Raw genomic sequence first — 14,423 nt, 5'->3', positions numbered from 1 at the left:
TTCCTGCATTTCTATTGATGTCGTATAAGTGAGCGGGAAGCAGAAACAATATCTCATTGAAGCGCCTTCTCACCGTGCTCCCCTCATATGGTTCCAGCATCGACGCCTCTGCATGCAGAGTTGTCCGGAACCAGGTCCGGCGTGTAGACACTCGAGTACTGGTGTGGTTACGACCTACAGGAAGTCGAATAAACTCTTTGGATGCGTCCTCCGCCTTAACGCTCTTCCCCCTAGGGAATTGCCCGCTGTAGGAAAAAACCTAGGCGTGGCCGAATCATATTTGCGGTTGCCGAACGCGAATACACGGGGGGCTGAGTGCACAGGACAAACAATGCAGCAGCACCGCGCTCCAGCAGAGTCGTATCAGACCGAAGCGTAGAAGTTAGGCCATGGAACGGCAGTCAAGACGACCTACTGCCTCGCTTGAGTATCTTCTAGTTCAGGGTGAGTGGTCGGTATCCGCCGTGACCGTGTCCAACATTGTAGGCCAAAACCCATCATGGATTCCCGTTGATGTGAAGGTGCATGCTCTGTTCTGACTCGGACGTGCGTTCCGGTGCCCTGCTGAAGGATCTGACTCCAGCAAGTACAGTCGGGAAAGCGGCCCCGCTATGCTGCCAGGCTGCGGCCTCCACGGGTCGCTCGAACTTCTGCCGATCACGAGTGCTGTTTGCTCTACTCCCGTCTCGTTTGCCGACCACTGCCGAATCCTCACTCCTAAGTCGTTCCACTTGTTGCTTCCAGCTAAGGCGAGACAACGCTAGGTCAGGTGACGACTGTCACATTCGGACGGCGAGCCGGCCAGGTCCGTTTTCCGTCGATGAGGGACCCGAAAACCTCCCACGACTCCCTGCTAACTCTCTGGTGCTCTCGTGGAAATCCCGTCGGGTACCTCTTCTGAGTGGTCTACAGTGAGGAGGTATCGGCACTTGCGAAGTGGCGCTGTAGAATTGCGTGGACTAGAACCTAGTAGAGAGCGGTTTCACACCGCGAGTGCGCTCAGGTGCACAGAGATAGGAAGCGAGTTTCGGACGCCACTGAGGCCAGCGAGTCCGAGGACAGCCGGTGATCCAGGGCGCTCACGCGGCGCGTCGTCCCCGCTTGCGGGCCAGCAGGGGGAACACAAAAAAACCCACGCTGACCGGGCCAGTTTGCCAGAGTGTTAAAATGTACTGCTGGTTTCTCAACCTGCGCTCTGCTGGCCGGGATCCATAGGCTGATCCAGGGAGCTGTGGTGAGTTGACGCCCTTTTGCAAGTGCCTGGCGTGATCGTGCTCCACCGGGGCTCAAGGCGCGTGAACAGAACCTAAAGGGTGTCGGTAGAGGCCGCTACGTCAAAGTTGACACAACAGACTTGGGGCACTGGCGGGCTCACGGGCGTGTGCCCCAGTTCACCTCTGTCGGACAGATCTTAAAACGCGGAGTTTGCCGCTTGCATTCTTCGGGTGGCGACGGTCTGTGAGATTTTGCCCCGTAGACCGTTACATTAAATGGAAGGTCACGAAGTACCTCACTGTGATACCGCCGATCTCGACGCTGCAAGACGTGACCTTCTTGAATGCCTTGTGGAGCTCCAGGAATAGCTGTATGTAAAGAGCGCTCGGAAAGGCGGGCAGGCCCGGGCTGCGGCTGCGCGCAAAATTGCCACACCTTCCCGAACCGTTGGATGCCGCTGGTGAGGGGACGCTGCATGTGAGAAGCAAGATAGCTAGAAAATGGTGAGCCCTCTGACACTTCATTGTTCCCCAAGCGGCGCAGAGGCAGCACGGCTGCCGTGACGGGGCAGTCGGCTTAAACAGCGCACCACATCTCTACGAAGGGCCTGGAGTGCGACAAGCCGAGAGGACGAAAATGGTGGGCTATGGCGGTTTAGTTGTCAATCTACTTTTCGCTTTCGATCGAGGGTACACACCTTCCAACTCGGAGCCAAGGTGCTAATAATGCTTTCCATTCCGTTGCAAGCACTCCCGCGCAGTATGTTAAATCGTGCTCCGTGATGCCTTTTCGTGGGACTTTCTCGGATTGAAACAGAAGAGACACTGGAGGTATCACCGTGTCTCATACCCTCCGAAGTCTTCCAGCGGCCTTCGTTAAAAGCGAATCGTACAGGACAGAGCGTGTAGTCTCGCCGACAGTCTGACGCGGTCTCGCTTTCCAAGCAAAAGTGGGACGAAATCCTTCTCTACACACGGGGACACGCAGAAGTGTAGTACCCGTTCCTGGACCTCGCAGAGCAGGCCGACTGGAAAAAGAGGCGTCCTAGGAGCTGACACCGATCAAAGGGAGGCGGCTTCAGGGTGGCTGGTCTCCATGCCGATCATGTGATTATTAGAGAGCCTTCGCAGATGGCCGGAGCTGAAGCAGAGCTCTGTACAGGATGATATACGACTGCCCTCCCCGGCCCACTCTGGTATACTCTCACTTTCAGTCTTACATTTTTTGAACGGTGTTCCTCCCTCGGCAACGACTAAGTCGACGACTGCCAATCATAAGACAGCTACACAGTCACTTTAGGGCAGTCCGAGCATTTTCCAGTGTTTGTCAAGATCAGCCTGGAATAGCCGGACCAAAACAACCAGCTTGGCACATTCTAGGGTTGGGTGCGACTGGCGCTGTGAGGGCAGATTTGAGTGGTCGGTTGAGTCTTTGTCCAAACACCGGACACCAGCATCCGTTTGGTCCTACAAGTAGTACACCCGGCTGTCAGTGTAAGGTTATCCAAGAGAGCCTAGCGCGAGAGCCTTGTGCTGGTCACACTTGTTGCTCTTGTGCAAGGTCCGGTACTGCCACCCTGAGGCCACCCCTGCCCCTCCTGGAGTAAGGCCGCAGTCATGGCGTAACGCTGGATCGACAACTTTCTTCGATACCGCTGACGGCCCTGCTGACGGCAGCAGTGTCGCACGTCAGCTTGAGAAGCTCTTCAACGAGGCCCAGCAAGGTGGTCCCTCTGTTGAAGTCGTATTGAACACACTCTTTCCTCCGCTCCGCTGGGTGGAAAACGAAACTCTTTTCACTCAGGTAAGCTGTGGCAAGTAAGAAGGGAGCAGGTAGCCTTGACCTTTTTCTCGTCCGAGAAAACCAGGTACCTGGGGCGGAGGGGGGAAATCCGGGGGCAGCACTTTCTGCCTCCATTTCTGTTGGCCGGCGTGGGCAATCCCGCAGGCCGCAGTACCCGGTGCTCTAGGCGGAGAGGTGATGGAAAGCACTCTACACAAAGGCGTGACGCCCAATTGCTGAACAGCAGCTGCGCAGTCGGACATGCCCTGCGAAACTGTAATCACCTCTGGAGGCACAAGAAAATCTGCGTAACTACTGAGCAGATGCCTGCGGTGCACAGTCTGCGGCTCTCTGATAGCACGGTGCATGGGCAACTGGAGACAGCAGACGGCGAGTGCCTTTGCGTGGAGTGTACGTAATTGCTTGCAGTCAATCAGCACGGCTCCAGCCGACCGTCTTGATGTCCTGAAGACCCAGGAGGACTTCGATGAAGAGCTGATCAGGCGTCATGCAAGCGAGACTGGAATATGCCCCATCCGATACGAGCTCGTTCTGCAGTGTTTTGGTAAGTTTGACAGGTTAGCTTCGATATCCCGTCAGAACGATCAGGTGCGAGCTGAGATCCACTTCTGCAAAAGACCCGACCGGTAGTATCACTTGAACAGCGGACATCGTCGCCCCCGGGAAAACGCTACGCGACCTCCGGTTCTGATATTCATTTTGCAGACGAGCTTATCCGGCACATTGCGATACAAGGCCCCGAGAGGGCGCTTCTCTTGCTCAGGTGAGGTCGCAGCGACACAAACCGTCTTGAGTCCAGTGAGGTGAGGCATGTACTTTTACTTGCTGCGGGGACCGTATAGGCGAGTGTGCGGAACGACATACATGACGGGCCACCAACAGGCTTCAGCTCATGATCGCTTGAGATATGGATTCTTTTGGCATGAGTTTTTTCTCGTGGTCCGAAATTACAGAATCCCCATCGTCCAATATCGTTACCCGGTTGCGCTTCTGTCAGGTTGAAAGAGGAGATTCGCATGACGATTGCGGCGTATGAGGCCCTCACAGAAGCCTGTGTCAGCTTTTCCGCGCGCAAGCAGCTGCAAAGCGAGTTCGCTGTTGGAAATCGTGAAGAACAGGTCAGTGCGGAAGAAAGAGCAGGCTCGTCGTGCCCTTGCTGCTCAGACAATCTACACTTTGCACTGGCCAGCACCGAAGTCAGGCTGTTCCGTTGCAAGTTTCTGCATCCGCGGTGGACCTTGATCTCGGACAGGGGAAACACATGTGTGGAAGAAGGTGTAACCTACTCCACTTTACACACAACACCCGTCTCTGGAACTCGTGTAAATGCATAGTGTCTATGCATTTACACTTTAAACCTAATCTGCTTGTGAGTCGTCTCTCTCGTCCATATTGTGAAGAGTTCTCGACCGTCAAGGCAGCTGCCAGAAGAACCCAGGGTTGCGAAAATTGTTCGCTTTCTCGGTGTGACTCAGATCGCAGAGCTGGAGACCCAGAATAAACGCCTTCAGGCCAAGGTCGCAAATCTCAGGCGGCAAGCTGAAACCCTGGAGGTGTAAGTGCCGTTTTACAGCACCTCGACACACATTTAGGTGATGCACTTTGAGGGTGGTCTTTTCCCGAAACACCACCACTTTTGAAAGTGGCTGTAGATTGAGTAGGGCCAAGTAGGGTTGTTTCTACCGCGCTGCCCGTGTGGCAGCTGACGAGACCTGGGAGGATTAGCAGCTGAGAACGTGACGGCCATCGTAAGCGCCCAGTCGTGGTTACGCTTTCTGGATGACATAGGCGACGGCACATGCTGCAGCAAGTGAGATATGGTATATTCGTTTCATGGGGTCAAGGCCTGATACTGATCAGTGTAGACAGCACATTCTTTTGCTGCTGAGAGAGCAGGTAGCCTTTGCGACTCAAGATACTAGTTCAGCTCTCCCTCTGCCAAGGAGAATTTTGAAGAGAGAGAATATTTCCATACTCCGCCTTGAACTTCCACTGCCCCTGAGGATGCTAGCTCTTCCTGCACCCCAGTAGGAATCCACGGTGCTGTCTTCCAAATGTGCCGTCAAATTTTGATAGGCAGGAGGCTTCACGCCTGCAGGCATTGCGCGCGAAGCATCAGGCGGAGGTAAGCCCTTGGCTACCTGGGAACCTTCGGTCATCAAGGCTCGGAGGAAACCCCCCCATTGCTTCCCGGAATTTTTCCCCAGGCCTAGACTTCAGTAGAAGCAGAGGTCGCGTCCAGGAAGTTGGAGCAATCCACGTTCAGAACAGCCACCGAATCTAGTCCCGACGGGGCCCTCCGTAGACTGTTGACCCAGCAACGGTGGAGGCCGGGAGAACACTGTCCGTAGACACCTGTATCCAAGGGTTCGCATCGCGCAACGTCACTCTTTTGACGGTCAACTCGGTTCTCTCACAGCTAGAGGAAGTCGCAGTGCCGGTCGGCATGCCCGTCACTCCTCGTAAGGCGCTGTTCTTGTGGAGCGACGCGGCTTCAAAAGTTGCATGCTTCATCCACGTGAAACTACCGGCTCTGCGGAGGTGCTGTCAGGGTTCTTGAGCTCCAGAAAACACCATTGATTTCAGCTAGAAACACAGCCTCCGCGTAGCTCCAGAACAGAGGTTCTTCAACATTGCATCCAACTCCGTTGTTTGAGGTTGCGTAGCTTGCTACGGGCTTCGGTCTATGCGTGTGGTCTCTGTGCCTCAGGTTGAGTTTCTTAACCAGCAACTGGCATTTCAAGAGAGCGTATTAATGAGCATTCAAAACAGCAGCGGCCGAGCTGGTGGCGGACAGCAGCAGCAAACCAAAAAATGAGGAAAGCCCCAGCTGGCGTCTTTTCCTGTGCTCGGGCTTCCGAGGACGCCGGCGCAGCCGACTGTACGAAGGGGTGGGCAGACTTAACACTTTTGTTGGAAAGAAGGTTGTTAGCCCTTGCAGTCGATAACAAGCGCAGACCCTGAGTTTTCCCGCTTACACCCTTGTCACCTTTCCGGCCTTCGTATGTCGGAGATGGCATGAGCTCTCAAGCGACAGTACTCGTGACTGGCCACAGTTTACTTGAGCTACGGCACACTTGGCCATGTGCTCTCCCGGCGGGACAAAAGCTCTTTGCGATATCGTCCGTCCTCCACAATTTGGCGGATTGTGCCGCAGAGGAGTGGTCCTGCTGTTCCCTGTTAGTGTACCGGCGAATACCTGCGCTGGCGCACCGGACGCCCTGCCGAACAGTGCCGGCCGTTTTGCGCGTGATGGCAATCGAAGACAGACTTTTTCTGATATGGCGCAGCCGACTCATAGATGACCACTGACCAGTGCCAGTACCACGACCCTGCGCAAGGGTTTGCCAGTCCGACGTAGACTGCTGTAGCGCTATCGGGGTATCGCTGATGTACGTGTTCGCCAGGCGAAGCAACGCCGTTTTGGCCTCACGGCTCTTTGGCAAGGTGGACAGGCGCATGGCGTGCACACCTTCCACTTTTCTCGTCACTCGGTGAACGGGTCTCAGTAGAGAAGGAACGATCTATCACACGCAGATTTCGAGGCGGCGCGCTTCTCAGGTGACCGAGCACCTGAACGGCACTAAGACTGGGCGGCCACCCGGACCCTGTCCCTGCAACTAGTAGACTCTTCACGCTTTGACTCCTTTCTACCTCTGGCAGCGTGCACCATCTGCAAACAGACAACTACCAGGGAAGTCTCTGCGGCGCATGGGACACTGAAACACAGGCAAGCGGTAGAGTGCTACGCCTCTTACAAAACCTGGGAGATCAGTTCACATGATGCTGAGGAATCAAATGAACTTTTTTGTGCTTCTTCGTTTCTTGCATTTTCTCTTGTAGTAGTCCCAAAAAATCCCGCACTGCTTTTTACTTAGACCCTGTTTACCGATGATGGACGCGTACTGTTGCTTCCGCCGAGTCTGCTGCGGATTGCACCCCAGCCCCGCATTACTGCTCTCTTCACTTACAACCGGGAGCGGGCCACCGTCAACATGACGATCTGGAGAGCCACCTTCTGCTTTCCTACTCCGGGGGCCTTCTCTCGCAGGCCCTCTTTCCGCCTGTTGCGACTCCCCCGCATTCCAGCCATGCGGAAAACGTAAGACAGGTAACCCTACATGACTGAGTCTGTGCAACAGGACGAAGCTTTGTCCACCACCAGGTAACCCATCTGAATGGCGGATATCCTCTGTCTCCAACATCTCCGATTCCCCACACAAGACTGGAAAGTGGGCCTCTCCCGGCTTCGGACCGTCATCAGGCTGGCGCTTTACACTTACTGCCCGAAGGGACGAGCTCTGCCGGGCGAAGCGTGAGGCCGTGCGCGAGCCAATACGGCAGAGCGCTTCTCCAAGCTCCCGCCCGTCTTCTCGGTTCTGACCCGAGGGCCCGCTCCGGCAGACCCTCCACCGCGCCAGCAGCCAGAGCCCCGGTTCGCTTTTCCCTAGCGCCCGCCTGTCCTGCACGTCCCTCTGTTCAAGTGTGCTACCCCCGAGCGACGGCACTTCAAAAGAACGGCAGCTTGACGAGCTGGAAAAACCGTAGTCATTCTGTCGTGTGGAAGATCCCAAGCAGCCGGCTGCAGAAAGGTGCCCATACGGCACGGGGGGAGTCCCGGGTAAATGATCTGCCGCTTTGGCTCCAGGAGAGACACCGAAATGCTTTAGCGGATTAGGGGACGTGATGACAGCAACAGTAGAACGAAGAGGTAACGAAATAAGACTGTGAACATTGGGTCTCCTGGCAGTTGGGCGGAACCGGAGGAACCCGAGGGCACTCAGGCCGGACGCCGTGTTAGGGGCAGCCGGAGTATACATGGGAAGTCGTGGCATTTCTTTAAATCCAGGGGGCTGCAGTGCCTCTGTGACTATGAAGTGGTAGGTCGTCCCAAGCGTGTAAGCTTCTCACTCGTGCCCCCGAGAACTCACACACGACTGTGGTCGCTGGCCCGCGAACCAGATGGTGTGTTTTCCTCTGCGAAGGAAAACAGCGCCATACGCCACAGCGAGCTCCGTGGACACGGGAAAGTCCAGAACGCAAAAATGTAGGGGAGAACTCCCGGCTTGATGTTACGGCAAACTATCAACCCAGCGCCTGGGAGCGCCACTTCGAAGTGTGAGTGCACAAGCCAGCGCCCTACAGAGCACGTCTCACGCTTCGGAAGAGGCGAAACAGTTTATCGGGTTTGCGGAGAAAGTCATGATACACTGCGACCACCTGCAAGTCGAGTGTCGAAGATCGTTGACGCACAAGGTTGGCATGCTAGGTATCCAACCGAGCACTCTTCTACGTGATGAAGCGAATTCGCCCAGCGCTAATAACGAAAAGCCAGAAGCTCTGAATGTATCCTGCATTTTGCTTGCTCGCACACACTAAGGCGTGTTGCAGCAAACGTAGCAACGAAATTTCGCAAGCTGACTGCATGCATGCCCCAGCCTTAGAAACTTGTGCGGAACAGACATGCTGCTTGGTACGCGAGTGCTTGTACAAAGAAAAGCGACCAAACACCCTCGATGGGGGCCCTCGTATCAAACTTTGTAGATTTTGTTCAAGTGGACAGTCAGCTGTCAGCATCTCAGGCTTGTTGTGGTGCCCGCTAGACATCGCTCGCTTTGCGTTCCACTTCCGCATAGCCAGTCGCTAGTTGCCACGATCACACGCGGGACATCTTCCTAACTTTACATTCTTTCTCTTACCGCCCCTTGCAGCTAGTGCTTGCTATATTTTCCATTGCAGGAACGCGACCGTCTGGGGGGTTCTCTGGTACCTCAGCTCGACGTCGCGGGTGGCAGGCGATCCTCTAGATCGCATGTCGTGGCAGCTGTTCGGTTTGTCTTTTTCTCCGAACGCGGCCATCGCTTTGAAGTATTCTTCCCCCTTCCCTCTGTTTTTCCTTATGCACGGGTGCTCTCTCTTCGTCCCTGGCTTTGTCCCTACGTCGTAGCGGAGGTGGCAGCACACATTTACGGCTTTTGTCGGCTGTCACATCCCCGTCCGTCGTTTCACTCGCTCATAATCGTGTCTCCCCTCTCGTGCTTTGGTAGACTTATAATCAGATCGCTCTCTTTGCGTGTGTTCTTCTCACGGTCACAAACTAGGTCACTGAAGGCCAGGTTGCTCCGACTGAATTGCTGTATCGGGGATGATGGAGGGCTGAGCACGTGGCCGCTTCGTAACTAACAGTTTCACGCATGGCAACTCATGCCGGGTTTGGTAAATGAGAGAGTTTTTTCGAGCGCCCCCACTATGCAGTCGGTACAGAGAACGGATCCCCCTTCCTTACTTGCTCTGTTTTACTTCCGCTGCCTTCGCTGATTTCTCTCCGGGGAGCCTTTCCTTGCGTGATAAGAGTTGCTTAAGACTGCGGCTTCATAGACCTGTGTATCTGTTCTGTACGGACTTTCGACGCGCGGTTTTCTGCTATTGTGCCCTCTCGTTCTGGCCTGATGCCTCACTCTCCTCCACATGGCGGCCATGCCCTTCGGGCGGCTGTTGCTGCCGTGGCGTCTCTCTCTCTTCCGTCGTCGCCCTCGTCTTTTTTTCTTCCTCTGCGGGGCAGGATGTACGTACACCGCAGGTGAGTTTCCTGTACGGGTATATGCGGGCGCAGGGGCGGGTTGCGGGAGTCTTTTCGTATCTGCAGGTTGTCTACGGTAATTGGACCCGTCACAAACTATACAAAGTCGTCTAAACAATTACACTCAAGTAACTGCTACTTCTTATACTCACCATTCTTCACGGGAGAGGACTTCTCTTTTCCTGTAGTGACTGTCCAACTGGCACCGAAAAGATTTTTTTTCCAAAGGGGCGTGCAGGATGTTCATAGGCGAAGTCCTTGGCAAGCGCAGTGAAGCCACCATACCTGTGTAGCTACTCTCATCTCATAGGAGGGTCACTAGATAATACCGTTCAGGTGGAAATGTCCAACGAGGATGTTTGCTAAGAATCGTCTCGGTGGCAGTTGATTGGCGGCACTCCTTCGTCGTGGGAAAGTTCCTCTTGCTTTCCTGCCGTTACATCAGGAAAACGTCGGTGTAGAGAATCTGTTGCGTATCACGCCTATATCCAGTGAAACGAGATAGTACAGATCGTAGCCTATTGTGGCCGGCAACCATGAAGCCAGTCAGCTTTGTATATATATATATATATATACGTATACGTTGATATATTGCTTCACTTGATGTGTACGGCTACACACGTCTTCATCTCGGATCTCCTTAAATCATTCTTTTCCTTCTCTTTGTGTTGTCTTTCCAGTTAACGGGTCTAACCCCTTGTCGGTGGTTCCTCTCTGCTGTTGCTATTCCTACGACCTCGTGGCCCTGGCGTGTCCTCCCCTTCAGCTTCGTCGGGCGCTGTTCTACGTGTCACTGTCCCGCGGTGTACACGCACTAGGGCTTGACTCCCCGGTGTTAGACAAGTATCTTTTCCTTCGTCTGTGCAGTCATGTTCAGCAAGTCTTTTCTGCTCCTCAAGTTTCTCCATCCTTCTTCAACAGGGGGTCTCCGGGAACTCCAGGGAGTTTCCGACAGTCACGTCTTTTCACGGAACTGAAGCGAGAGCAGCAGTTGAAGTGTCTGTACACTCCAGTCCCTGCAGTGGTGGACAGGCTACATCATCTGATGCTCTCTTTGGAACGGTTCTATCCCGGTGCTGAGTCCCTTGATCTCCAGGAAGTGTATTCAACACTTCTTCCGACGCTCATATTGCTCGGCAGAGAAGAGCGATTGCAGCAAGTTCTCAAAGTGTCTCTTTTCTCCCAGCTCTCTCCAGAAAAGATTCACATTTTCTACAATGCTCCCTCGTTTTTCTCCGTCGCTCCCTCGACAGGGGGGCCCTTCCCTTCTTCCTCTCTCTCGAGGTGGTGGGATGGCTCGAGATTTTTCTCTGGCTCTGCGGCAACTCGAGAAGCCTTTAACCATATGATCGCCTCCTCCTCTTCATCGTCCTTTATGCAGGAGCCACACGTCCGACCCTTCTCCACGTCGGCTTCTACTACTTTTCGTTCCTCTTGGCCCAGTGCTCAATATCAGCACAATCGTCTACTCCTTCAGTTACTTCACTTAAACCTTCTTTCGACAACAAGGACTCTTCAGTTCAATGAGTCCCTAGCGTACGATAAAGCGCGCCCTCCGTTGGAGTTGCCTCCTCTCCTGTCTCCTCGGGTTCTCTTAGATGCCTCTAAAGTTTCCTTTTCATCGCCAGGGGGAGGCGCAGAGGGAGTCTTCTCAGACACATCACTATCATCTGTTGCCTCCCTAAGGGCATCAGGCCCACCACATGTGTACAGGGATGTGAGAGATCCTCTCGAGAGCGACTGGGCCTCCGCTCTCACAGGCGTTCAACACACCGGTGGTGCTTTGCTTCAAGCTGCTTTGGAGCAATGGCGTTGTCTCATGACTTCGGTCTCAGGCGATTTAGCTGAAGTTGCCGTTTCTCGTTCTCGTCGTGCTCGGGGGGGTTCATGCAGTTCTCCTACCTCAACTGCTTCCCCCACAGCTAGACTAGCAGGCGCAGGCGCGGCGGAACCTCGGACGTTAGTCGGAGTGATTGCAGCTGGGACATCGTTCCTTCTCGCTCCTTTTGTCCCTACGATCTCACCACCTATCACTCGGTCGTCCCTCTCCAATGGAAATGCAGAAGCTACAGATCCAGCAGGTATTCTCCTTGATGAACTTGGTCGTGCCTCTATATCAGCAGAAACGACATCCGGCATGACCTCTAAAACCAGTGATCTAACCAAAGATCATGTATCTTCAGGAAGTCTCTTCAAGCCTCTTCAGGACCAACTTCTACAGCTTCAATACAAGCAGCAACGTCGGCTGATAACACTTTCCTCTCCTGGCTCAATGGCCGCGGGTGTCGTGGAGCTCTGGAAGCAGCTTGAAGACAACCGGGGACTGGGGAGGAGAGTTCATACCTTACTCTGGGGGAAAGCTTCCAGACAGAGTCTAGGGAGAGGGTCCTCGCGGGGGGAAGCGACTAGTTCGGTGTCTTCTTCATCTTCTACGGTGTCTTTGGCGGCCGACTTGCATGCTCGTGAAAGACTCTTGATAGCGGCTGTGAGAAGGAGCTTAGATGATTTGAACTGGCCAGGGGCTGCTTCATGTCTGTCGCCACAGCAAATGAAGTTGTTGAATCCTGCCGATTCTTCAAGGTTGGAGAAGCTTCGGTATATGTTTGGGTCGCATGCGAATGCCGCAGTAAGGACACCCCACCGCATGCACAGCTACGATAAAAACTATGATGATTTTTCCACTCGTTTCTGGCTGTGGAAACAACTGCAGCGCCTTCGTGATGGAGACTATGATGAACGCTTTTTAGGGTGTTGTATTCTTGGAGCTGCCGCTGCCCTTGGGGGCGTGTTCCTTCTCTTCTTCTTGAGAAGTCGCGGAGGAACAGGCAAACCTGAGAGCGGAGGTGTTGCTCCAGGAGGACTACAAGGCACCTACCCATCTACTACTACTACTACTGTCAGAAACTCAAGTACGACACACCCAGCGACCCAAAATAGCGGTTTCTTTAAGGGTATGTGGGGAGGTCTAAAAGGCATGTTTTCCAGGGGAGCGACCGAGGAGGCGTCAGAGGTGAGGACAGGTGAGAACCCCGGGGTGTTCTTACCTCCGTCTTCTCCTTCTTCTTTCCCCGGACAACAGGATGTACAACTCTTCCACCAGCAGTTGTCGGGAGCCTTAGACGGGGATCCTTCGTCTCTCGACCAACTGTTAAGAAGTACCTACGAGCAACAGCTACGAAGTTTGTACGGTGATCAGGCTTCAGTCCCTGGAGGATATGTGCCTGATACTCGTAACGTGGACCCGAATGCATATCTTTTGCCTCAAGGAGGCGAACATAACTTCCGGGGGGGACCTGCCGATATAGGGGGAATGAACTACGCTCCATATGGACTGGGTACTGGGGGGGGGAGGGGGCTGGGTTCTGTAGAGGCAGCAGGCCTCGCTAGCAGGTCTGGTCCTGCTGTCTTTGGAGCAGGAGGTGGATCGGGAGGAGATCTGAGAGCTCCTGGGAGTATCTACTCGGGGAGACAGGACTTGACGAGTCTCTACCTCGCCCTGACAGCCGCAGGTCGGGGACCCGCACCAAAGTGACTGAATGAAAGAATGGATGCGTCGCGGATGGCCGTGTGTGTGCTGTTCTCACACGAATTCTGTATCACCTACGTTTCAGTCCTGACAGCACTTTCTGAGGAGGAAACTGGAATTCTATGATACTGATTTCCATCGCTTCCCTTGATCGTGCGTCGGTGCGTAGTTCATCGATCCCCCCGAGTCAAGTGACGAGATAGGAATGGTAGTCGTAAGAGCAACAGGTTGTAGCCTACCGAGCACCCCATCCGGAGGCAACCATTGTCCTTCGGGTCTGACTGCTCGCTTGACTCTCGGGCCACCTAAACTATTTTGAAGCGAATGCTCGGCTAAGAATTTGAAAGTCCACTCGGTGAGATTGCACTGAGAACGCCGGTTCTTATTCATCTCTTCAGCAAGGGACGATGGGTCCATAGCAGGTATGGGGGTGCTCTGGGAAGCGAGCGAACTACGGGGTGGAAAGAGGCAAGGTTCCTTCATGGAATACCTTTTTCTCTATCTACTGCGCAGTATACAAGCAACAGAGGTGTCTTGGCGAGGGACTGGGTTCAAGTCCACGAAGCTTCACAACAGAAATGCACTTCGGTGGGAGATAGAGAGGCGGCTATTGTAATTTCTCGAGTAAGGAATGCAACGGACAAGCACAAGACTTTTCTCTTCTCTTATGGCCAAGCGCCTACTTCGAGTACAGTTTTTTGATTCCGTTTCGATTGTGTTCTTGTGTGTTTGTATGAGGCTTCTGTCCGGCATCTGCTCACCGGCAATGCGGCTGGTGAGAAGGTAGGGGAGTAGGGGAGAGGTGACGGGCAGTGGTGTGATTTATTGTGTTGTTCTTCAAGCCTTGCGTATGCATATGGTGAGCATGCAGTCATGGTTGTCGTCAAGCAATACGTACCATATTCGATTTCCATCCGAGGTTTCCGCGATGGTTGCCTGAAGAAGGAAGGTCTTCCTCAAGTGGATGCTGAATCTTGGGGTGTCTTGCGCACCCGAGACACGGGGTAGGTCAAGCGTGTTTTGCCGTATGACTGGCATGTTTTCTCTATATGAGTAAGCCCTGTCTGAATTCACCTCTTTGTTTTTTCTTGACGAGTCCTTTTCCGTTCTACATTTGTTTAGCCGACGTCCATTCTCGACCTGGAGAGCAACGTCGCCCCTTGAGCAACCATACGATACCACCAAGCGGGGTGGGTGGTCCACACAGCAGGGCTTCTTTTGCGCAAGTCAATAATGAAAAGAAAAAAAGGCATTTGTCAGGAGTTCGTGAGATGCACGCCTCCACCTGCGGTTGAAAGG

The 14,423-nt window shown here is 53.9% G+C and overlaps 3 protein-coding genes across 3 annotated transcripts; 2 read left to right on the top strand and 1 right to left on the bottom strand.

Moving 5' to 3' along the window:
• Window positions 1-2,377: 2,377 nt before the first annotated feature.
• On the top strand, window positions 2,378-5,836 carry CSUI_001882 (axonemal dynein light chain p33; the record flags this gene model as incomplete). The annotated part of the gene is made up of 8 exons (XM_068062085.1): window positions 2,378-2,410; window positions 2,776-3,018; window positions 3,427-3,562; window positions 3,724-3,781; window positions 4,016-4,136; window positions 4,494-4,573; window positions 5,095-5,143; window positions 5,729-5,836. The coding sequence occupies 8 exons, from the start codon at window positions 2,378-2,380 to the stop codon at window positions 5,834-5,836; spliced, it is 828 nt and encodes a 275-aa protein (XP_067925944.1).
• Window positions 5,837-6,356: 520 nt separating this feature from the next.
• On the bottom strand, window positions 6,357-8,358 carry CSUI_001881 (uncharacterized protein). The gene has a single exon (XM_068062084.1). The coding sequence runs from the start codon at window positions 7,851-7,853 to the stop codon at window positions 6,813-6,815; it is 1,041 nt and encodes a 346-aa protein (XP_067925943.1). The 5' UTR covers window positions 7,854-8,358; the 3' UTR covers window positions 6,357-6,812.
• Window positions 8,359-8,560: 202 nt separating this feature from the next.
• On the top strand, window positions 8,561-14,329 carry CSUI_001880 (uncharacterized protein). The gene is made up of 2 exons (XM_068062083.1): window positions 8,561-9,598; window positions 10,279-14,329. Exons 1-2 carry the CDS (start codon window positions 9,487-9,489, stop codon window positions 13,128-13,130), a joined length of 2,964 nt encoding a protein of 987 aa, XP_067925942.1. The 5' UTR covers window positions 8,561-9,486; the 3' UTR covers window positions 13,131-14,329.
• The last annotated feature ends 94 nt before the right edge of the window (window positions 14,330-14,423 follow it).

Source organism: Cystoisospora suis, assembly GCF_002600585.1.
Source record: "Cystoisospora suis strain Wien I chromosome Unknown contig_755, whole genome shotgun sequence".
Taxonomy (NCBI): domain Eukaryota; phylum Apicomplexa; class Conoidasida; order Eucoccidiorida; family Sarcocystidae; genus Cystoisospora; species Cystoisospora suis.
Note: the sequence above shows the minus strand (reverse complement) of the source record. Positions and strands in the feature narration are given on the sequence as shown.